The sequence below is a fragment of the Cololabis saira genome, chromosome 11 (assembly GCF_033807715.1).
Source record: "Cololabis saira isolate AMF1-May2022 chromosome 11, fColSai1.1, whole genome shotgun sequence".
NCBI lineage: Eukaryota > Metazoa > Chordata > Actinopteri > Beloniformes > Belonidae > Cololabis > Cololabis saira.
Window position 1 is genome coordinate 47,456,600 of NC_084597.1, and position 24,922 is coordinate 47,481,521.

The 24,922-nt window shown below is 43.0% G+C and overlaps 1 protein-coding gene across 2 annotated transcripts; it reads left to right on the forward strand.

Annotated features, from left to right (window-relative positions):
• Positions 1 to 4,953: 4,953 nt before the first annotated feature.
• psmb7 (proteasome 20S subunit beta 7) lies at positions 4,954 to 23,617 on the forward strand. Of its 2 annotated transcripts, XM_061734624.1 has the most exons (9): positions 4,954 to 5,077; positions 6,190 to 6,283; positions 12,152 to 12,249; positions 12,424 to 12,564; positions 13,374 to 13,489; positions 18,685 to 18,743; positions 18,865 to 19,016; positions 23,154 to 23,180; positions 23,423 to 23,617. In XM_061734624.1, exons 1-9 carry the CDS (start codon positions 5,016 to 5,018, stop codon positions 23,532 to 23,534), a joined length of 861 nt encoding a protein of 286 aa, XP_061590608.1. In that variant the 5' UTR covers positions 4,954 to 5,015; the 3' UTR covers positions 23,535 to 23,617. The 2 variants fall into 2 exon arrangements, with proteins under 2 accessions (XP_061590608.1, XP_061590609.1); XM_061734625.1 differs by lacking the exon at positions 23,154 to 23,180.
• The last annotated feature ends 1,305 nt before the right edge of the window (positions 23,618 to 24,922 follow it).

A 24,922-nucleotide genomic window follows, 5' to 3' on the forward strand; every position in this document is an offset into this window, starting at 1 on the left:
ACTGCTGCTTCGCATACCTTTATTTTTGTGATTGTTTGCGGTGGACTGCTTCGCCGTGCTGCTTTTCCGTGCATGCTTCGCCTGTCGCTCCCGGCTTAAAGAGCATATTGCAGGTTAGAATTTTTTCAAAAATGATACCTGACCTTATGTGAAAATGACTATGTGAGAAGTTAATGTAGGATTTAATATGTTTTACAAGACATAAGGGCACTTATTCAGAGGAAAAAGTGGCTGATTTTAGCCAAGCTCGTACAAACGCTTTTTTTTTCGAACACCGTGTCATATGACGTCACGCCAGGGAGCAGTCTCCACAACTCTGCCCCATCTGTATGCCCAGAACCCGTACACACGTAGCCGGGTATCTGCTAAACCGAAGATATTTTCCTACGTTTGGACCTGTCATCCACATGAAAACACAAATAAACCAATGTTTAAAACTCCGGTCAAAGGGAAGATTTTTGAATGTAGATGCATGTAGACCTGGTGTAAACAGAGACAACCGGAGTTTTGCGTTTTCGAACGTCACATTATGCTCCAAAACAACAAGAATCTGCTCTGAGTCTGACGTCTAACGTGCGACCTTTGTTTACTACAGAACTACACATGATCCACCATCTGTTCTCCAAGCTATTTATTAAATAAATGGTCTCTGCTCTTGACACCGTTACACCGACACGGAGCCTACGCCGTAGGGTACGCGGCGACGCGCAGCAGGGCTGCAGCAGTGCTGCAGCCGGGCTGCGTCGGTTTAACACGGCAGCTCCGCGGTGGGACCATGGATCTGACACGGGGGGAGGCGAGCTCGTTCCCCGAGAATGAGACGCGGGTCCCGGGAAAGCTGCGCAGCAGGGCTGCAGCAGGGCTGCGTGGATTAACGCGGCAGCTCCGCGGCGGACACGGGGAAACTCCAGCTCCTTACCCGAGGAGGAGGCGCTGATCTCGGGGTAACTGCGCCGCGGAGGCGGCCCGGAGTCCGGAAGACCAGATGATCTACAGGTTTGGAATGCTTATGAAAGTGGTCGAAAACGCTGATCTTCGGTTCTGTGTGGAAGGTTTTTTTTTTTTAACAACGATGTAATGTGGATACAAATTATTTTATAAACGAAGGGGGGGGGAATATTCGGTTTTAAAAATACCCGGCTATTTCGGATGCTTTTAAAAAAAAAGAGAAGATAATAAGCCTGTTTTCTGTTTATAAAGTACAAACATAGACAGATTACAAGTACTCACCTGTTTTTAAGGAGTTATTTTCGGAGTTTCTTTCAGGAGCACGGGCGGGTGCTGCAGTGAATAAAGGCGGATTTATGGTTCCGCGTAAAATCGACGGCGTAGCCTACGGTGTAGGGTATGCGGCGCACGCAGCGTTCGGTGCGTCGCCGCGTAACCTACGCCGTAGGGTCTGCGTTGGTGTAACGCGGACCCATAAATCAGCCTTTTAAAAAGCGAGTTTCAGCTGTCAATCAAAAGAACGTGGGGGGACTAACGGGTTCTTAGTCATATTGGTGTGAATACACATTCACAACCTCTTCAGTGTCACAACTAACATTAAGATCCATTATTTTTCCTATTGTTGAATTCACCGCGCTCCCCAGTGTGACGTCACTCCCGGTTCAGCTTTTTCAGATGCGGAAGTAAAATACTCTCACAAAAACAACTCCAGAGGTCACTGTAGTATATATTTATGCGTATTTCAATGAAAAGTCAGTTCCTACATTATTTTCCTACACATTGATTCACAGGGGTCTCCAACCTGCAATATGCTCTTTAACTCTCTGACGCCGCTGTTAGCGTATTGCTTGCGGGGAGCTACGGTGCTGCCTTCCAGTCGAGTCCTCTGGTCACGGACTTCATCCCCGGGCTGTAGTCGCCCTGTCTGGGCTGTGTATGTGGGTGTTTGTGGTTCGGTGTGCGCGCGTGTGTGTGGAGACGGCAGAAGTGTGTAGCAGTTGGGTTGGAGGAGGTTTGGAGGAGGAGCGGGGCAATGATTGACAGGAAAGGGGGAAAAAGACGCGTTTTTCACGGTGCAAAAAAACACCGTCATAAAAAGCCAGGCATGGAGTACTGGAGTGAAGTTTTTCTTGTTACACCCTTTTAGACACATTTGAGGGATATTGGCCAAGACTTTTAATAGTGTTAAAAGCATGTTAAAAATTATGTGACAATACCTTTAATGCACACTACTGATATTTACTCAAAAGTGTGCCAAATTTAAGTATACTTTTTAGTATATACTGTTTAGTATGGCATTTCGGACGCACCGTTTGTGTCCATCAATCCATACTAATACATTTCTCCAGAATGAGTATGGATAGCGCATACTATTGTGTACGTACTAATGTTTCGGACGCACTAAAAAACCTCACATACTGTTTTTGCCCACCGTTTTAGAGATCAAGTGATTTTAATTTAAAGTAATTTAATTTAAGTTGCAAGCCTCTACTTGGCTGTATGTGTGTGTGTGCGCATGTTTCATATGCATCAGATTTTTACTTGACTTATCAGGATATTTAATTGTGCCGACATGCCTCGTAAGGAGAGGAAGTGGAGAGAGAGGGAAAAGGAGTGGAGTGAGGCTGCTAAAGGCCGTGGATCCTGGATGTGGGCATCCAGACTTATTATAGTTTTGTATTTTTCCATTGGTTTCAGTATTAGTTTGTTATTATAATACGGGGTATTTGTCGTGGGTAAGGTTTAAGAAGTTCAGAGCAGGTAATACAATACAAAACACAACAGTGTTTTGTATTGTAATGTAACAAAGTAACAAATGTAGCAAAGTTATTGTCGGAAAGTGTTAAAGTCGTGTTCCATGTGTCCCTTTTTAAATTTCAGCACCTGCCCCTCCAAAGGTCTCTGCACATCCCTGCTACCTTGTTCTCTATAGCTGATATAACATGAATTACTCCTATGTGGGATCAATAAAGTTCTTATTTTTGCCATCTCAGAAAATTAAATATATTATATTTGGTGCCTAACTGTTTCCCAAGTAGATTAGTGCGTGTGTGAATGAATAAATGAGACGTAAAACGTAACTTTCTTTGTAGAAAGGCGCTTTATCCTCCTGAGACCCTGCATTCTCATATGAGGACATTACATTTCTGCTGTTCTGCGCCATGATACTTTATTTGTACGAACATTGACCCATTGTCCTCATCCGGGACCCCCGCCTGCACCATCTAGTGATCTCATAATGAAATTACACTAATTTGGGAAAAAACAAGATGGCTGGGATCACAATGAAAGTCTTCTATGGCAGCTCCTGACAGAAATATGGACAAGGTAAAAATCCTAACCTAATTTTATGATTGAAACTAGTATATTTATGCACAATAACGTCTGCAGCTTCACATGGCATGCTTTTTTGATATATTTGAGTAATATTAGCAAGCTACAACGTCCGTAAACATAAAGTACTCGTTTGAGGACATCAGGTCTATCTTCACTGCAAACACGTAGATTCTTTCCAAGAACATTTGTTTTTATTTCTTGCCCAAATGTCCAATTTCTAGTCAAAATAAGTCTCATTACACTTAAAATACTTGTTTTTAGATTTCCATTTGTTTAAAGCACATTTTCACTAGAAATAAGTAGAATAATCTGCCAGTGGAGCAAGTTTTTATTTCCTTGTAATAGGAAATAAACAATTGAAAATGATATATAAATATAAATGATATAGAGATATAACCTAATACCCATGTTTTTACTCCGTAGCACTTTATTTCATTCAAAATGCTGAGTATATTGCAAATAAAATGTATCATATTTGTATTATTAGAACCTGACCAGGATGTGCAAGGATGCAGGGTAGGGCCAAGAAAGGGAAATAGAGAAAAATAAACCCATTGTCCTCATGTGAGGCCATTGGATTTGACATAGTTCAACAGCACATAGAAAGCAAAAATTTAATTTCAACAAAAATGAGGTCCTACTGATCCCAAATAGTAAGGAGACATAAAAAATGCACATCAAACAAAAGCCCGGGTCTCAGGAGGTTATGAAAATATTTACATTTACTTGTATTAGTTATGGGCATGCCATTACAATCGTCCAGAATGGCCCAAAGGGCAATGTTGCTAGCATTTTGCTAACAAGTTAAAGTCGCAAAAGTCCCACTGCGCACCAGCGGGTGTACAGCATGACCCCGCTCTGATGTGAAAAAAAAAATCCCCAAAAAATAAAACACGCCCAAGAAAACTGGAAAAATGAAGGCGATATATTAGTATACAGAAAAGGTTTCCCTTTTCTTCCTTATTATTATTATTCCGCACTCTTTTTTCGTCCGTTAATACGGCCCGAACCGGAACGTGCACCCATGCATGCATGGCATACATCGTTGGATGTGTCTCCATCGGACGCTTATTGCTCGGCCGAACTTTATCGTAGAGACATCGTTCAAACTTTCAAACACTCGGCCCGATTGGTACTAACGGACCATACAACCTCATTATACCAATTATTACAGTTTTTGCGATATTTACCTTTCTTTTTTTTTTTATTTCCATTTGACTTTGGACACTTGTTGCTAGGCAACAGGTTATCGTAAAGACATCACAAATGTTCCCAGACTCGGCACGCTATGGACTTCAACATATTCAGATTTCATCAAGCTGTGATTTAAGGAGATTTTATGTCAAAATCCATGCCAAACGGCCCCATCCCCAAAGGTTTATTAACAACCCTAAACCACACCCCCTGCACAGGAATGAATGAAATGCAACCGTAAACACCTCAAACTGACATAGAACCACCCCAAACACAAACACTACATCCCCAAACCAAAGCAGCGAGAGGGGACGAATGGGCAGTAGGGCATGCCCATATCAAAATTTCCTGAAATGTTCTAGTTTACAGCGCAGTCTTGAACATCCAATATGGCGGCGACGTTGACGTATCGCAGCAGCTCGATGGGGCGTCTACGTATATATGTCTATGGCCGCGGTCCCTGAACGCAGCATCCCGGCCGCGGTCCCTGAACGCAGCATCTTCACTTCCCGGAAACAGCGGTCTCATCCACCAAAATGGCGACGCTGACTGTGAGCCGGCTGCCCGTCGGGGGTTTCAGTTTCGAAAACTGCAAGAGGTAAACGCATCTGATCATAAACAAGACGGATGGGAATTGTTCCATAAGTTACTCATGATGTCTAGATGTTTGAATACATTCGTTGTTTGGCGTCTAGATGGTTTTATTTCAGATCTCTCTGTCGTGATGCGAGCTCATGTTAACAATGACTCAGGCGGTTTCCCGCTCCGCCGGAACTAACTCCTGCTCACAGTTTAACATTAAGATTACCACAATATTATATATTTTTTAGATAGGATATTTGAGAACATAAAACAATTTAAGAAGAAATATAACGAAATTGTTTATTTGAGGTATAAAAGTGAAGACTGTGTTTAAAGATCAGCAGCTGTGTGTGTTCTGCTATTCTGTCATGTTGTCTTTGTATGTTTATATACTTAGATATACGTATTATTATATTTATATCATAGTTATATTCTATTTACAGGACTGTCTCAGAAAATTAGAATATTGTGATAACGTTCTTTATTTTCTATAATGCAATTTAAAAAAAAAAAAAAAAAAAAAAAAAAAAATGTCATACATTCTTTTATTATTTTAATATTGCTGATTATGGTTTACAGATTAAGATTCCCAGAATATTCAAATTTTTTGAGATAGGATATTTGAGTTTTCTTAAGCTGTAAGCCATGATCAGCAATATTAAAATAATAAAAGGCTTGCAATATTTCAGTTGATTTGTAATGAATCCAGAATGTATGACATTTTTGTTTTTGTAATTGCATTAAAGAAAATCACAATATTCTAATTTTCTGAGACAGTCCTGTATGTTCGTTTTTCTAGTATGAGGTGTGAAGACGTCTCTTTTAACCACTGGGTGGAATTAGGATTCTTTTAACTTGTAACAAACAAAAATCTATGAGCTTTCTTTTCTTTGCATTTGCACCAAAGTCTTCAGGGTATAAATGTAATAGATATAATCTGGGTTCAACAGGAATTGTTTACTCTGTTAATCTTGAAATCAGGCAAAGGGTATCTTTCCAAAAGTCCTGGAGTTTCTTACATTCCCATATACAATGAAGCAAGGTGCCTCTTTCTATGTTACTGCAGTTTTAACATTTAAAATAATTTACTTTTCTTTGTGTTCTGTCTTTTAATATCCTCAATTTCAGAAATGCAGTTTTGGAAGGGGAAGGTAACAAACTAGGATGGAGCATGCCCGCTGCACGCAAGACAGGAACCACCATCTGTGGCATCGTCTACAAGGTGAGTTAGGGCCAATCCCAATACTCCCCCTACTTTCTACCACTACTCCTAAAAATCAAGACACAAATTTTTGGGCCCTTGTAATCTTCCCAGGGCCCAGTCCCAATACTCCCACTACCCCTACTTTTCAGCACCACCTCTAAATTTAGCTTGCTATGTCACTGCGTGAGAGCTACGTTCGGGTACGTAAGCGACTGTGTAGTTACGTTTGCACATATGTCACACCATATCAGGAAGCTGAGAGCTAAAAGCTGTTTTAATTTCAGCTGTAGTGCTGTTAATATGCCACTTTATTAAGTTTTAATATTTTTTCAGGTGTAAAAGTAACCGTTAAGATCCCCAACCTGGGCTCAGTTTATCCAAATAACGCCTGTTAAGAAATTTGCTCCAAAATTTCGAGATGAGTACAGCCGTCTGCCGGCTCGAGAGCTTATTTATGGTTCCGCGGCGCAGAGCCTACGGCGTAGGTTACGGGGCGACGCGCTCCGTACGCTCTGCGTTGGTGTAACGCGGAACCATAAATCAGCCTTTATTCTGGCGAGGTTTGAAAAAGACTTCGCAACAACGGGCAAGCGAGCACCATAATTCAGTCGAAGCTGCAGTCTGTGCGGTGAACACTGACACACCGGGTCGGAGCGGATTTAGTCATGATGTTTAACCTGTGTTTTGTGATTAATAAGCACGGGTTTTAATTATTTTTCGTTGGATTAATGTAGCAAATAAAATCGTTGGGACCATCCAGCCCCTCAACCATCAGGTACGTGTTTCACATGAGCACTTCAGGTAAAAACGGCAGTCAAACCAGCAAAATGTCATTTTGCTGGATGAAATATATTAATTCCTGATAAAATAAGTTTGTTAGTGCACAGCTCTGCTCCTGTACGCATGTGAATCATTGTACGTTTGTGTCTACATGAAAGTACAATCTGCATTGAGAGTTCTCGCTTCGGGAATCCTGGTGTGTGATTGGACGACGCCTCGGCGTCGCCGCTGCTCATTTGCATAAAGTTCAGATTTTTCAACTTTCAAATTGACGCGCCGCGCCCGCCGCCAGACGCTCCTGCCGCTCCCGCCGCCCCCGCCGCCTCTCGACGCCCGTTTTTCATAGACAATGAATGGCAGCCAGACGCCTATGACGCCCGTGACGCTTTCAGTGTGAACGCAGGGTTAGACACCTCTGTAGGCCAACCCTTGTAGTTGCTTCTTGCTCTTTTACTCTGATTAAACCACATCTGGACAGCCTCCTTGGCATCAAACTCCTCCAAGCTTGGTCCCTCAAGACTTATTCTGACCAGGTCCTCCACTGTGTCCACATGCAGGGACCCCCTGACATCAGATTTGATTCTCCTCTGTGCTGAGAATCCCCGTTCACACACAGCCGATGATACAGGAAGGACAAGCATGATGTTCACAACATGGAGGATGTTCTATAAAGAATAGATACAAAAAGGTTTGATTTGATTTAATCAAGGAATCATTTTACAACAAAACATTCATGAGGACTTCATTTGTACCTTGTAATCAGAGATGTATGGCTCCTTAGTTAGCATCATCTGGTGGTGGGAAGTGGTAGGACTTGTCCATGTCCTACCACGGTATGTAATTAATGTAATGTATTAATGTAATGTAATGTAATTACTTGCAATGAACATTTTCATGGACTGGTACTCCTCTCGAGCCAGATTAATGTCACAGCCATTTCTGAAAGGAGTGAAAAGTAAGACGACCACACAATTTAAATGGTTCCTGTAGAATTAAGTTACATTTGTAAGAACATTGTTTTGAACGTGGTCATCTGCCCCAAAATGATTTAGAGCAGGGGTCACCAATCCTGGTCCTCGAGGGCCGGTGTCCTGCATGTTTTACATGTTTCGCTGCTTCATTGCACCGTGATAAAAGTGACTGTGTCGTTAAGAGAATTGTGCAGACCTCAATGACAAGCTGATGACGATGATTAATTAGAATCAGGCGTGTTAAAGCAGAGAAAACTCTAAAACATGCAGGACACCGGCCCTCGAGGACCAGGATTGGTAACCCCTGATTTAAAGACTCATGGACCTTGTTAGCACAGTAGAGAACAGCAGGAAATCCAGCTCTTCACCACCGTAGTCAATTAGCTGATCTCTCTGCTCTGGCCAGGAGTCATGGCTGAAGATCTTGAATGATCTCACTGCCTTGGCTGTTGGTGATGGTGTGAGGTATTCATCTGTTAAGAGAGAGGAGGAAAAAGGAGGACAAAGAAACCAAAAGATGAATGAATGACAAAATGTTAATATATTTTATAATTAGTTATACATTTTCAATAATATTTGTTCCTTTCACTTGCCTAGTAGACTGCCAAATCTCTGTCTCAAGTGCCCCACAGTACACTGAACTGTTGCACTTATTGCTTGCTGCAAATGTGTGCTTGCTGTGGAGTCCTCTACTAGCCCAGAAATGTCTCCTTTAATGGTGATCCCCTAAGTTAAAACATTAGAGGGATGGCTTGAGACAATAATATAAAATGAAAATTAGACTCCAAAACTAAAACTATACAATTTTGAGTTACCTGATATTTATAGATAAGCATAGTCTCAGCATCATCCATCTCCTGTCTTCTTTTCTGGCCCTGAAGGTCTGCCTTGAGTTCTGCCAGCCTACCACCCGGCTTCGCTCTGACTTCCATTGCTTCAATAGTTGCAAGTAGATTTTCAAGGCTGTTGACAGCCTGTAATGTGAATATTGTGAATGGGAAAAAAAAAAAATATGATCAGATCAAAATTAATCATACACAACAAAGCAATATAGTGTAGCTTCAGTGTTACCTGAGGCAAGATCACATCATTTCTCTGAAGCAGAAGACTGAATTTACTGATTGCATCAAACAGGTCTGCCAGGAAGTGACAGAAAGCAACAAAGGTTGCATCTTCCATCATCTTCTTGATCTGAAGGACATAACCAACATATAATCAGTAATGTTATGGATCTAAGAGAACAAACATGACATTTAAAAAAAATAATACAGACCTTTCTTGCTCTTCCTGCAACATCTGCGTTGGCTGATGATGTACTCAAATGATCCATATGAAAAAACACTGCTGTGAACTGTCCTGGGTTCTGCAGCTGGTGGTCCCTTCCTCCACCTCCAGGTTTCAAAAGAGTTTGCAGGGCACGGGACACATGTGGGAGCCAGCGTGTCCCACTGACACCACTTGGGACATTGACTCTGACACCCAGCTCCACTCCCAACGCCCTCAGCTCTCGCATGGATTTGCTGCTAAAATGGTATGTCTTCCATACCATGTTCAGCAGACTGTAGACTTTATCCACCATGGGGGTTTTTCTCTGCACTGACAGCATTGCCAGCTCCAGTCTTAAGAAACAATACATTAATCAGTACATTGTTTATTGTACATAATAACATAATAATGTAATTGTCTACATAACTTACCTATGTGGCAAGCAGTGAAAGGGCACAATAAAGTTACCCGCCTCTGCTTGGAGGAGAGCTATTACACCCCCCTTATGCCCAAGGTTCACTGCTGCCCCATCTGCTCCCATGGCAACTGTCTTCTCCATCCAGCCGGTCTCTGTCCCCAAATTACTAAAGGCCTTTTTGGTGGCATCATAGATTCCTAAAATAAAAAATATATTATCTCTGTAATTTACAAATAAATGTTATCTGGAATTTCTTTGTACTTTTTTACTTGTATGATTTAGCTTTTTTTAGATGTGCCTTGAAGTCTGTTATTTATTTGTAGGCAATATTTAGTGTAACCACAGTAATGGTTATTAGTTTGCTTATTTTTTTAATTTAGTAAGCACATTTTAATTGTATGGCTTAATGAATAATACATGCCAATACAGTGCCTCTTTTCAGTTAAAAACATATGGTTTCATAGCGTGATACTGTAACATACCTTCAGCATGTGCATGCTGGACTTCAACATGGCCAATCAAAATATTCACTGGCCTTCCTTGATCCAGGATCCGTCCGTAAATTATCTCGCATTCTTTGGTTGAAATATCAGTGTCGCCGTCAATCATGAAGGACAGATAAGGGGCATTCTGTACCTTTTCGCTGGTCTTCTTTTTCATTGCATCAGCAATCACACCAATGAACTGCGCACATGCTGTGTCGTTGCAGTAAGTGGGATTTATTTGAACTCCATTTTTTTTAACGGTTCAATCAGGCCCCTGAATTTTGTGAATGGCAACTCCTCCTTGGCGATATGATATGCTGTATTGAATTTCATTGTCACATCAGCCTCTTCTGCAGACCTGTTTTTAGTTGCCTGCATCTTAAATGAGGTGGGCAGCGGCACTTTTGCTCCATCATTGCATCTGTCCCTGCATAATTTATGCCTGATGCTGCTGTTGTGCTTAACCAGCGTTTCATGTTTGAAGTGTGTGGTGGAGTCGGTGAATTTAGTTTTCCCGGCGAATTTTGGACCACACTGAGGGCAGTACATGCAGGACATTACTTCTTTTTGTTTACAATATCTCAACCACTTAAATTCAGTGAGCCATTCTTGTCTGAAATTATAAGATTTGGGCTTTTTTGCTGCTGGGACATCACCTGCTGACTCGTCCTCTGAACTGTCGTCGGAAGTTTGGGAAACTGGCACAGGACCGACAGGAGCTTCTGGATTATTTTTTCTTCTGAAAAACGAGTCTATAGTTCGTTTCATAGCGTCTCTTTATGGTAAAACTACAAAGAACTTTCTTCTCGACACCGATTTAATGAATCCTGTCACTCCTAATCTCTCGCACGTAGTAAAAAAGCTGCGCGTTGCTATGGTTACTGGCGCCCCGCCAACCCCGCGATGCACGCGATGACATCAATCAAAACGTTAAACGCAAACAGCTCACTCAACATGCCGTGCACTCGCCGGAATCCAAGCTGTCCATTCATATATAAAAACTAGGGCTGTCAAACGATGAATTTTTTTTAATCGCGATTAATCGCATGTTGTCCATAGTCAACTCGTGATTAATCGCACATTTATTCACACATTTTTTGCTGTTCTAAATTACCTTTAGATATTTTTTTTAAATGGTTTTTAATACTGTTAACAACATGAGAAAGGGCAAATATGCTGCTTTATGCCAATGTTTATTCAACTTTCCACAAAAAAAGCTTTTGACCTGAATGTAACATTCCTTCATAAATACAAACACATGTAGTCCCCAACTTTACACTTGTAAAGACTAACTTAAGATTGTTTTTATAAGCAGCTCAATGTAAAACAATGAACCATATGCATCACAAACATTGTACAAGAAGTGCATTGGTCAGTTAAATTTTCCATTTGGTTATGTCTAACGTCATATGGAGGAAAATAAAAGGCTAAGTTGGATCAAAACAGGGGGATACAAAAACTAAATTACAAATAAATAAAGTGCACATGTAACAGCAGGGAGTAACTCAACCTATAAAGTGCAGTTGGGCTATAGTTAGCTAATACTTCAGATTCTTTGCTCATCTAATGTATTCAGGTGAGGAACCTCCTTCCCTCACATCTATTCAGCATTGTCTGCTTTTGACGGGGGGCGCGGCGTTCTCTGGTATTTGAGACTCGACGTACTTCGATGGTAATTCATTTCAAATCGACATGCAAATAACTTTAGTCTTGTCCAGCGAACCATCTGGCATCTTTTTGAAAGTGAACTAGCTGTTCAAAAGTCCCTTTTTCATTCTCCATCTTTCAGTCCACCAGACTTTTCCTCAGGCTACGGTGCCGACGAGCGCCAGAAATTATATAATGCGCGTTTTGTTTTTTTTATCCTGCACGCTAATCGTGCGTTAAAAAAATTGTCGGTGTTACAAACATGTAGAAATGTGTTGTGTGCAACTACATGAATGATGACTTGTGGTTGTGTGTTAAGGACGGCGTCATCCTTGGAGCTGACACCAGAGCCACCGAGGGCATGGTGGTGGCAGACAAGAACTGCTCCAAGATCCACTTCATCTCATCCAACATTTAGTAAGTTTCACCACACAGCTGCAGGCTTCAAATCTACGTTTAAGGAAGACTTTGTTCTTCCGTTATGCTGCACTGTGTCTTTGTGCTTTCAGATAAAAGCAGGTGTTGAAACAGTCTAATTGGAAGTTGAGCGCTTTAAGAAAATGTTTGTGACTTTGCCCTGTGGTCTGGCAGCTGCTGTGGTGCAGGAACAGCTGCAGACACGGAGATGACCACCCAGATCATCTCCTCCAACCTGGAGCTGCACTCGCTCTCCACTGGCCGGGTGCCACGCGTGGCCACCGCCAACCGCATGCTCAAACAGATGCTCTTCAGGTACCGCTGTCTCCGTACAGTCAATCTCCTCTCTGTAAAAACCATGACTGCGTTTCCATGCAGTCAATAACCTTTTTCTAACTGGAATATTAGCAATAACCCGGTTTTGCACGGCCATGTAAACACCAATAACCCCTTTGAATAATCAGAATTTGTTCATATTCCGGTTTTTAAAAACCCAATATGAGCCCTGGGTTACTCCTTTTAAAACCAGAATATTTGCTCATGTAAACGCCAAACGGAATATCCCCATCAAACGGAACAGGAATTTGTTTTCTGCTCATGCTCTGTTCACAAGGAATCCTGGTCTTTTGAGTCCAGGAAGTTCTTATAAACACGGAGAAACACAAGACCAGGAGGAGACTAATCACTTCATAAATGTAATGAAGGATATGAACATTTCTGCATTTGTAGATGGTAGAAAGTACCGGGATAGAAGATTTACAAGAAGGTGAGAGAAAAGTTGCACAAAGCAGCATTTGTTTTGAATTTGGATACAGGAAGAAGAAGTGGAAATGAGGGGAATTGCGTCATTACGTTCTCCGTGCATCGCTGGTTTGATCCAGATATCCCAAATGATTAATTACCATGTAAACAGGGATAAGCCTGTTTACTCACGCATGGAAACAGATTATTCCCAATGTTTCAGTTTCAGATTAATTATCATGTACACAGGGAATTTTGACTGCATGTAAACATAGTCACTCTTATCTCTGTAAAAACCATGTTGTCATTACATGTTCACAAGTCAGTCAGATCTTCTTTATGTTTTTAAAGGTCAAGTAAGATATTTGATGTTTTGCTTTCAGATATCAGGGCTACATCGGTGCTGCTCTCGTCCTGGGAGGAGTGGACTGTAACGGCCCTCACCTATACAGCATCTACCCCCACGGCTCCACTGACAAGCTGCCCTACGTCACCATGGGTCAGTCCCACTTTGACATATCATTAGGGTCGTCCCGATCGGGATTTTTTTAGCTCCCAATCACTTCAGTTTGAGTATCTGCCGATCCCGATTTTTCCCGATCCAATCACTTGTTTTGGCTCCCGATACATTTCCGATACCGTATTTTCACGACCATTCGGCACACCGTGTGAAAAGGCGCACCCTCATTTTTGTGTGTAATTTTTGGATTTAAAACACACATGTGGCGCACCGACCCAAAAGGCGCAGTCCACAGACATGGAGCTGCACACACACGCGCCGCAAAACACACACACCCGCTGCAGAACACACACACAAGCACACAAGTGTGCTTATTTAAAAATAGAGCAGGAGCAAAACTTAGTTTGATTGTATTTTATTTCAGTTTTTACATTAATCAAACCCTTCAAAGTCCTCATCCTCTGTTTCTGCATTAAAGAGCTCCGCTAATTCAGTTGTGCCCGTCCGAATTTCCTCGCTGTCAGAGTCACTTTCTGTGCCGTGCGGCGCCTCGGAAATGTCGGCTTTTGCAAAAGCCCGAACAAAAGTCCCAGCAGACACGTTAGCCCACGCATGATGTGTGAAAAAAACCACCGGGTCGCCGCACATAGACCTGCCTCAGCCACTCGATCATCATCCCTTCATCCAGCCCTTTTCATTCGCCTTTATAATGACTCCGGCTGGAAACGTCTTTAGGCAAAGTTTTTCTTTTAAAAATCACCATAAATCACAGTTTCTGTCCATCAGCGTGGCAACCAAGCACAACAATAAATGAAGACTTTTCATACCCCGTTGTGTGTGGTTCTCCACCGCGCGGGCCCCCGTCTCTCCACCGCGCGGGCCCCCGTCTCTCCACCGCGCGGGCCCCCGTCTCTCCACCGCGCGGGCCCCCGTCTCTCCACCGCGCGGGCCCCCGTCTCTCCACCGCGCGGGCCCCCGTCTCTCCACCGCGCGGGCCCCCGTCTCTCCACCGCGCGGGCCCCCGTCTCTCCACCGCGCGGGCCCCCGTCTCTCCACCGCGCGGGCCCCCGTCTCTCCACCGCGCGGGCCCCCGTCTCTCCACCGCGCGGGCCCCCGTCTCTCCACCGCGCGGGCCCCCGTTAACTCCACCGGGTGATTCACCGGCATGTGGAACGTGAGCGGCACCTCGTCCATGTTGGTGATGTGTCTGGGCTGGATGCGTTTGTCGGTGATGTGTCGGCTGCAGAATGAGTGGAAGCTCTCCATCTTTTCCATGTAATCTGCCGGGCGCTGCTGCTGCGCTGGCACCGTTTCATGAAGCGAAAGCACCAAGATGGACCTCCATGAAAATGTTCAATTTTCATTTCTTCCGCCAGCGCTACTGCTTTCAGTCTGAGGATGGTCTCATTCACGTCCGCAACTCACGGGTGCTTCTCCCTTTACCGTTCTCATGGTGGCCGCCCGCCTAACATTACCGTAATACAGGTAATAGATACGCCGCACCGTTTCATTGGGCGCGCAGAACATTTTTAAAAAGAAAAAATAATTTTATGTGCGCCTTATGGTCGCGAAAATACGGTACTTTTTCCAGATCAGATACATTTTGGCAATTACCGTATTTTCACGACCATACGGCGCACCGTGTGGAAAGGCGCACCCTCAGTTTTGGTTTTAAAACACACATACGGCGCACCAACCCAAAAGGCGCAGTCTACAGACACGAAGCTGCACACACACGCGCTGCAGAACACACACGCTAGGGCTGCACGATTCTGGACAAAATGAGAATCACGATTTTTTTGCTTAGAATTGAGATCACGATTCTCTCACGATTTTTTTCCAATATAAAATTTATTGCACTTATTACTTTAACTTTGCAACAGCTGAAAAAAAATATAATAACAATAAACATCTCTTGTCTTCTTTACACAAACCTTTGAATAATTTAAACAATAATAACAATTTTGAACAATATTTGTTCCTCCCTGAATTGAACACCCTTTCAGAAAGGGGACTTGTAACAGATCCTGTAGTTCTGAGGCAACAAATTATTCCTCTGGCTGCTTTTTGCTGTAACAGCTGACATTGAACATAAAAACAATCAACATCTCTCTTGTCTTTAAATAATTTTAACAATAACAATTTTAACAATATTTATGTGCAATATGTGTCAGGTGATGAGAAAGGTAGATGTTTCTCCAAATGTAATCCACAATCATTAACAAAATATAACAAACATGACAACATGATAGTTGACCATGACAGGACTACAACAACCTAGAACATAGGCCTAGTCCTTTTTTATGCAGCCATCTTTAAAAAAAAAAATATATATAGCCTATATATTTATTTATTTTTTTTTTATTATTTTTTTTTAAATCGTCGTCATTTGGAAATGAGATTGCGTTCAAGCATGAATCGAGATCGCGATTTTTTTAACGATTAATCGTGCAGCCCTAACACACGCGCTAAAAATAGAGCGGAAGCAAAACTTAGTTTGATATTTTATTTCACTTTTCACATCAATCAAACCCTTCAAAGGTTCATATTCTGTTTCCGCATTAAAGAATTTTAAAAAACCACGGGTCGCCGCACATAAACCTGTCTCAGCCACCAGCCCTTTTCATTTCACTCTGGCTGGAAAAGTCTGTTTAGGCAACGCTTTTCTTTTAAAAATCACCATAGCCGGCAGTTTCTGTCCATCGCGTGGCAGGCAAGCACAAGAGTAAATAAACTTTTCATACCCCGTTGTGCTGCGGATCCCGACCGCGGCGGTCCCGGGTCCCGGGTCCCGCTCCGCTCCCCGCGCTGGTCCCGGGTCCACTCCCCGTCCGCCCCCCGCGCTGGTCCCGCTCACACACACGCGCATGTCGGTACCGGGTTGTATCCGACAGGAGCTCCGCTCCGCTAATTCAGCTGCGCCAGTCCGAATTTCCAGACCTGTCTCAGCCACTTGATCATCGTCCCTTCATCCAGCCACCCCTTTTCATTCGCCCTTATAATGACTCCGGCTGGAAACGTCTTATGCAAAGTTTTTCTTTTAAAAATCACCACAGTTTCTGTCCATCAGCGAGGCAGGCAAGCACCACATAAATGAGAATGTGTGTGTTTCGCGCGGCGAAACACACACATTCTCACATGTCCCCGACACGCGCATGTCGGGATCCAGTACCGGGTTTGTAACCGACAGATTTCGCTGGAAATTTCGGAGGGTGAAGCTGGTCCGACCTGGGACAGACCCCAGAAATCTCTGCTCGCAAAGCGGGTGGGAACCAGGTCGATCGGACCCCGCTTGGGGAACCAGGAAGTCGGGAGGAGCAGCGCGCATCACCGCGGCTTCAACCGGGGAACGTGACCGGTTCCGACCGACCGGGACCGGAGGAGCCCGCCTGCACTGGTAGCAGGGGCTCCCGGGGAAAGAGCACCGGCATTTCAGCCGGATCTGCCCCGGGGATGCGGCGATCGGACCCGCAAACCCACGGCAGCTGCATTCTCGGTTCCCGACATGCAAAACACACACGCGCTGCAGAACACACACACACAAGTGTGCTTATTTAAACAGAGCTGGAGCGAAACTTAGTTTGATTGTATTTTATTTCACTTTACACATCAAGCAAATCCTTAAAAGTCTTCATCATCTGTTTCGCATTAAACAGCTCAGTGGAGTCTCATTCACGTCGCAACTCACGGGGGCTTCACCCGCCCCCTTCTCTTTTTACCGTTCTCATGGTGGCCAGCCTTACATTACCGTAATTCAGGTAATAGACACGGCGCACCGTTTCATAAGGCGCCCGGCACATTTAAAAAAAAAAAATGTGCGCCTCATGGTCGCGAAAATACGGTAATTAAAAAGAAAAAAAAAATAGGACTAAAACTAAATGATCCCAAGTTTCTTTTCAACAAAGCTTATCAGCTCTGGTGCCACAAAATGTAAAAACATGAAATTGTAAACTAAAACAAAAAGTGCAAAATCGTGCAATAACAGAAATAAATAAATTTAACTTCAAAAGAGGTCGTTGAATGACATCCAGTCAAACTCACAAACACAAGAAAATTACTTATACTTATTGGCTTAACCTTAGTGCAACTTTCTGAATGAATGGATAGCAGCAGCTTAATGAACATGAACAGATAGAACATTTCACAATTCAAACATGTAAACCATGTTAGTTTCACTTACTTCGTCACTTCCGTGACGCCGCCACCGGCCGGAAGTGACGTTAAATGCAACAATATATAAAACGATTTAATTAGTGTTGTCCCGATCAATCAGCCACTCGATCGATCGGGCGCCCGACTCCCGCTTCCTGATTCAAACGTCTGGCCGCCCCCCGACCAATCGGTGGCGTGGAGGGTGATGACGTCAGATCCAGGGCCGACTCAGCTGCTCAGAACCTCGGCAGCCTCGGTACAGAAAATCTGCTTGGCCCGGCTCCACCCGCCTGGGTTTTTCCTAGTGGAAAAGTGTAAGACGGGGGCGTGGCGGGTAGAAGCGCAGTGAGTAGGTACTAGTGGAAAAGGACCATTAGAGTCTCTAGAGCAGGGGTAGGCAACCCTGGTCATCGAGTGTCACTGTCCTGCATGTTTTAGATGTTTCCCTGCTTTAACACACCTGATTCTAATTAATCATCGTCATCAGCTTGTCATCCAGGGCTGCACAATTCTGTTGATGACACAGGTACTTTTATCACGGTGTGCTGAAGCAGGGTAGCATCTAAGACATGCAGGACAGTGGCACTCGAGGACCACGGTTGCCTACCCCTGCTCTAGAGGGTGAAATATTATATTGCCTCTGCCTGCAATAAAACAGACAATTCATGATACTTTCTCATCTCCTAATTTTTATACCTAATAATACAATGTCAGTGTCATGTACATGAGACAACACTATTGAAAAATTTATGGATTTCACGCTGTGATTGGTGATCGGCAACATCGAGATCGGCAGATACTGATTTTGGTGACCAGTGATCAGCCCTCAAAATCCTGATCGATGCATCTCTATTTTAAGAATTTGATGTGTACCTGCTGTACTCTACTGCCCTTACTTTTGCTTTCTATTATTTTACCTCTTTTCTTATCATTTTATTTGTTATTTATGTTTTAATTGTGTCCTGCCGCTTTTAATGTTGATGTAAAGCACTTTGAATTACTTTGTGTTGAATTGTGCTCTACAAATAAACTTGCCTTGCCTTAAATGATGAGAAACTCAGTCTGAAATTTTGTTCCTCAAGGCTCCGGCTCACTAGCTGCCATGGCCGTGTTTGAAGATCGCTACAAGCCAGACATGGAAGTAAGTCTTGCGATGAGTTATCCACAGCAACTGACGGGTTTGATCTTCTACCCTGACCTGATGTGGCTCTGTTTCCGATCATGGTGGTTGTCAATCCAGTGTCTGTGTTGTTTCTTCAAAGGAAGAGGACGCAAAGAGGCTGGTTCGTGATGCCATCGCTGCAGGGATCTTCAACGACCTGGGCTCTGGCAGCAACATCGACCTGTGCGTCATCACCAAGGGCAACGTGGACTACATCAGGCCTCACGATGAAGCCAACAAGAAGGGAGTCAGGTGAGGCCACACTCCCGATGCTTCAGGAGCTTCTGCTCGGTCTCATTTATGGATGCCTATTGCATGTTGTTTCCTCTGTTTCTGAGCATGTTGAGGTGAAAATCCAAACCACTGCTGGAGATCAGGATCCCAGGATCAGGTGTCTCAACCAGCTATCAGCTAATAGATGCAGGTTAAACATGGCCATCATGAAGGAACACAACTCTTTCTTTTTGGCCAAAATTAAACATCCAAGATGCCTTTCTTAAATGTATTTATTTTCTACTACCGTATTTTCCGCACTATAAGGCGCACCTAAAAGCCTTCATTTTTTTTCAAAAGCTGACCATGCGCCTTATATATGGATCAATATTGAGTCTTATATATGGATCAATATTGAGTCTTATATATGGATCAATATTGAGCCGCAACAGGTCTCGCAACCATAGACATGTATACATATTTTGAGCGATTAAAAACAATAAGATATATTTATTCTAATATGCAGGGATTAAAGTTCTCCGTCTCTGGACGGATTTCCGTCAATTGGAAAATGAGGGGGAAAAAAAAAACTAAAAAAACTTTGCATGTGAGTTTTGTTGTGGTATAGTTAGACTATCCAATGAAATCATGTTAGGCATTAAACTGACGCTGTTGTAAACCAATAAAACTGCCGGAGCCTTGGATTAGCCAATCAGAGCAGAGGAGGCGGTAACTTCGGGATAAGGATTGGCTCTAAGGGCTGGGTCGGTCGGGCTGGGGTGCGAAGCGGGCCTGGGCTCGAGCCGCGGCTGGGGGAGCAGTCGACTGTCGCCCCGTCGCCCTCCTCTCCCCGCCGCCGGAGGCTCGGCAGCCCGGCCCGCCTCGCGGGGCCTTCGTCCAGGCGGCGTTCGCGCGTCGTCGGGCGGGGGTCTTTCGCGGGGCGGTGTCCGGCGCCGCGTGGAAGGCGGGCCGGTGGGGGGGATCGGGAACGGCGGTCGGCGGCGGCGACTCTGGACGCGCGCCGGGCCCTTCTCGCGGATCTCCCCAGCTGCGACGCCCGCCGGGGACCCGTTAACGTGGGCCCCCGGCGGGTGCCTCTCGGGTTGCCACCTTTCAGAAATAAAAATAAGGAACGCCTGATTTCAGCAGCGCAGGCGGCAAAAAAAGTCAACATCCCCAAAACGTCTAAACTGCATAGAAATGTATTTATTTTATATGAAAAAACTAAATGCTTTGATGTAAAGTTTAAAGTGCTTTAATAGCATTGAACTTGCACGACTGTACAGACAGACAACCATACCAGTAACTGAAATAGTCTCCTATGCTACGTATGTCCACATCAGCCCAGATGTAGAATATATAGCTACAGGTGAAGGTTGGAAAATTAGAATATGGTGTAAATTTATTTAAATTTAAACGGTGAAACTAATATATTACATAGTCTCAATACATACAAAGCAATACATGTTAAACCTTTATTTGTTATAATTTTGATGGTTGAATTCTTTATTGATTTCATAAAATATTCAAATTTTTTGAGATTTTTTTATTTGGGGTTTTGATAAACTGAGCCATAATCACCAAAATTATAACAAATAAAGGCTTGAAGTATCTTACTTTAAATGTAGTGGGAAATAAGATATTTGTTTCACCTTTAGTTGAATTTACTACGAATGAAGTTTTGTGATATATTCAACTTTTCCGACCTTCACCTGTAGATTATGACATCAATAAATAAGAGCATAATATATGTCCGTATTGTTTCAATAGGGAACGCAACTTTTAATTCGCAATTACGTAACATTTCCGCATATCAAGGGATGGGTGGCAAGCCTTGTCACCTCGGCTGGTGCCTAGCAGCTAAACTTAGAACTGGTGCGGACCAGGAGAATCCCACTGTTTAATTAAAACAAAGCATTGCGAAGGCCCACGGGGGTGTTGACGCCATGTGATTTAGAAAAACCTTCCTCTCAACAATAACATCATCTCTTTGGGCTAATACAGCATTTAACTTTTTTACTTGAAACCTTTGGGAAGCGACCGCATATAAACTGGCGTGAAAAAATTTTTTTCAGTCAAAAATATTTTTTTTGCTTTAATTCCTGAATATGTCAAGATCACAATAATCTTCCAATTTAGAACTAAAATATTAAAGAACTAACACAAATAAAATACACTTCAATTAAATACTTTTTTTTTTTTTTGTATAAGGATGAAAGAGCTCCAGAGCTGCAGGTCGCCGACCCTTGGTCTAATGGATGCAGAACGTAACCCCAGCCTCTACTGTAGCACCTTATAATGCAGTGCGCCTTATATGGAAACCGTTTTAAAATATGTCATTCATTGAAGGTGCGCCTTATAGTGCAGAAAATGCGGTAATATATAATTTTTATTTTGTGGCACATTCAAAAGGAGGATTCCAGAAACTATCTGTGTGACATTAAGGCCGGAATTTGAGGAAATATTCCAAAAGTATAAATTAGTGGTAATATATGACATACAAACACGTATGTATAAAAAGAAATAAGTTTAAAAAAATCATGTCTTTGTTTATGAGCCAACATTCACATCCGGCCGGGCTTGGTACTGGTCTTACCGGGCTGGGCCTGGTAAGAAAAACTCCAATCCCACACTCACTTTTATCTATGGAGTCATTTATTTTTTCAGCGAGATCTCTCCTCCCAGGACACTGTTATGTCCAACGTGGCCACAGAGTCCAGGACAATGTCTGGACGAGGCTTGTGTTTGTGATGGAGGCTGAACCCTCGGCTGCCGATCATGCAGTGTTCCCAGCAGCCCTGCCAGAGGTTTTTCCTGGGAATTGTGTAATTCTCCTGTTCAGATGAATGTTGTCTGATGTCTGGTTGTTTTGAGGTGCTTGCTCCGGCAGCGGCATATGGTCTTGGCAACACCTGGTCATGACCCCACCTTTAGATATACAGACTTCAGGACAAAGCATAAAATGATATTCTGATGGCGAAGGTTTGCTTCACATCATACATCTCAAACTCTGGATATTTTTGACTTTATTTTGCAGAGAATTTCCATCACAAATCGTTAATTTAACTTGAATTTCTGGTGTAAATCTGAGTAGGACCTACTACACTGCAAAAACTCAAAATCTTAACAAGAATATTTGTCTTATTTCTAGTTAAAATGTCTCATTTTTAGTAAAAAAAAATCTAAGCAATAACCTGGTTTTGCACGGCCATGTAAACACCAATAACCCCTTTGAATAACCGGAATTTGCTCATATTCCGGTTTTTAAAAACCCCAATATGACCCCTGGGTTACTCCTTTTAAACCCGAATATTGGGTCATGTAAACGCCAAACGGAATATCCCCATCAAAAGGAACAGGAATTTGTTTTCTGCACATGCTCTGTTCACAAGGAATCCTGGTCTTTTGAGTCCAGGAAGTTCTTATAAACACGGAGAAACACAAGACCAGGAGACTAATCACCTCATAAATGTAATGAAGGATATGAACATTTCTGCATTTGTAGACGCTAGAAAGTACCGGGATAGCCAGATTTACAAGAAGGTGAGAGAAAAGTTGCGCAAAGCAGGATTTGTAGGAACGCCAGACCAGATCAAGCTCCGCTGGAAGACGCTGAAAAAGGAGAACTACAGGGACAAGAAATAAAACCACTTCTACTGGGCTGTTGATTATCCACCGTGCTGCTGTTATTGTTGTTGTTTTGGATTTGGATACAGGAAGAAGAAGGGGAAATGACGGGAATTGCGTCATCACGTTCTCCGTGCATCGCTGGTTTGATCCAGATATCCCAAATGATTAATTACCATGTAAACAGGGATAAGCCTGTTTACTCACGCATGGAAACAGATTATTCCCAATGTTTCAGTAACCAGAATATTAGCAATAACCCCAATTTTGACTGCATGTATACGTAGTCACAGTCTAACAGCTGTACACATAAATGCAGACGCGCCAGACTGACCTCTAGTTCACACGTGATAACCAGTACTGATTCAAACATCAGAAACATCTGCTGTGGCTTTTGAAGGGATAATTACACTAAGTCATCATCTTACCTTTCAAATAAGTAAATGGCAATGTGTCAGTTCAGCAGAATCCAGGGTTTGGTGTTGTGTTTTAACCTTGACCTGTCCTTGAGCGGTGGCTGACTTGTTCCGTTGCTCGTTCTGCTTGAAGGCTGGCCGAGCTTGAAGCCTTGACGCCGTGAGTACTACTGAGTGTTCTGGTAGCGTGCAGACGTAACATCCGCTCAAACCCGTCCGGATTTAACTAACCAGCTTTGTGGTGTGTTGAACCTCTCAGACTGAGGTGGGTTACTAACGTGCATGACTGTATCTCTAACGTGGACTAGTTTTGCTGTGCTTTTGGGAGTTAGTCCGTGGGTGTGCAACCGTGAAACACTTGGGTTTGATTAAAACTTATTGTGTAATGTTTTTCTTCCGTAGGACTGGCGACTACAAGTATAAACGAGGAACCACAGCCGTGCTGACGAAGGCTGTGACCCCCCTGGATCTGGAACTGCTGGAGGAGTCAGTCCAAACCATGGATACATCCTAAAACAGTCTTCTCTTGATGCCAGTCACTACCCCTCATATTTGTTTTCTCTAAAGTTACAAATAAATTTTTTTCCTTAAAGCCTCTTCCTGAATTAGTCTTTTTCATTTTGAAGTAGCTTCTCTATTGCCACGACGGTCCTCTCGTGTGTTTAGTGTGTGATGGATAAAATCAGTACAAGTGTACAACCTTTTAATTTGACTCATGGAATGAACTTGTAGCTCGTCTTCAACAATAATATATCATTTAAAAGTTTCCACTTGATCTTTCTCTTCTGTTGAGACAATCGCAGACTGTGCTGGTGAATAAATGCCATGTCAGTCAGTCGCCGTCCTCCTTAACTCACACTGTTATTTTTCACACTTTTTTTCTACTCGCACTTTTCATTCTTCAGGGACACTTTTGTAGGAAAGGTCTACTGGAACGGAGTACCGTGGTTCTCTTGGAGAACCTCGGGAGACGGTCGTTGTTAACTGTAAATATGACTCAAATGATTAAAGTTCAAACATACGTAACAACTGCTGGACTGACTGCAGTTAAAAAGACATTTTGCTTTTATTTTTTGCCTTTTTCAGAAACGATGAAGAGCAATAACTTCATCTAACCATGTGGAGAAATATCCTCCACATCCTCAGCTGTTCACTTTCTTTTTCCCCCTGAATGTACGATGGTTCATTTGTTTTTCCACCAGAGGGAGATATGCTTCAAAATGCATGTGGATTTATTTAGGTTCAAGACGAACGCAAACAAACATGTCAGCAGAGATCCAGATTGAGTTCTGTTTGAAGATGGAGTTGATTCATGAGAAATGTCTTTCTTGAACTGTGATGATGACGGTGAAGAGACGTCTCCCGTCTGCCCCCCGCTGGGTCACACTCGCAATCAAAAGGATTTCATTTCATTTAAATACCAGATTTTACCAGCTAAGCTTGCCTGAAAGAAACATTTTCATCCTGCAAAGTGGGTTTTCATATACTAGCAATTTTTTTTTTTTCAAGATTTCCGCTGGTTTAATATAACAGCAAGGGAAAACATCAATACTTTACTTGGAAACAAAAACAAACAAAAAAAAAACAAAAGGTACTTTCAGTGCTTGAGACTATCAATGCCCGCGACCCAGCACGCCTTATTCCAGCATGGCAAGTGTGCCCTGCACACTTCAGCTTTTGTCTGGAAGCAATCCTCCAAAATTCCTAATATTCTGGTCCCAGGTGATTAGGGTTGGGAATGGAATGCCAGAACCAAAGTGTGGGTGTCATATTGGACAGATCTGGAAGATGGCAGCAAGGGATGCGCACTTCTCAACTGTGGCTGCGAGGCGATAGAGGCAGCATTGTAGGTGTTAAGTGAGTTTAAATATGCGCAGCTGATGTTTTTTGTGTGTGTTATTT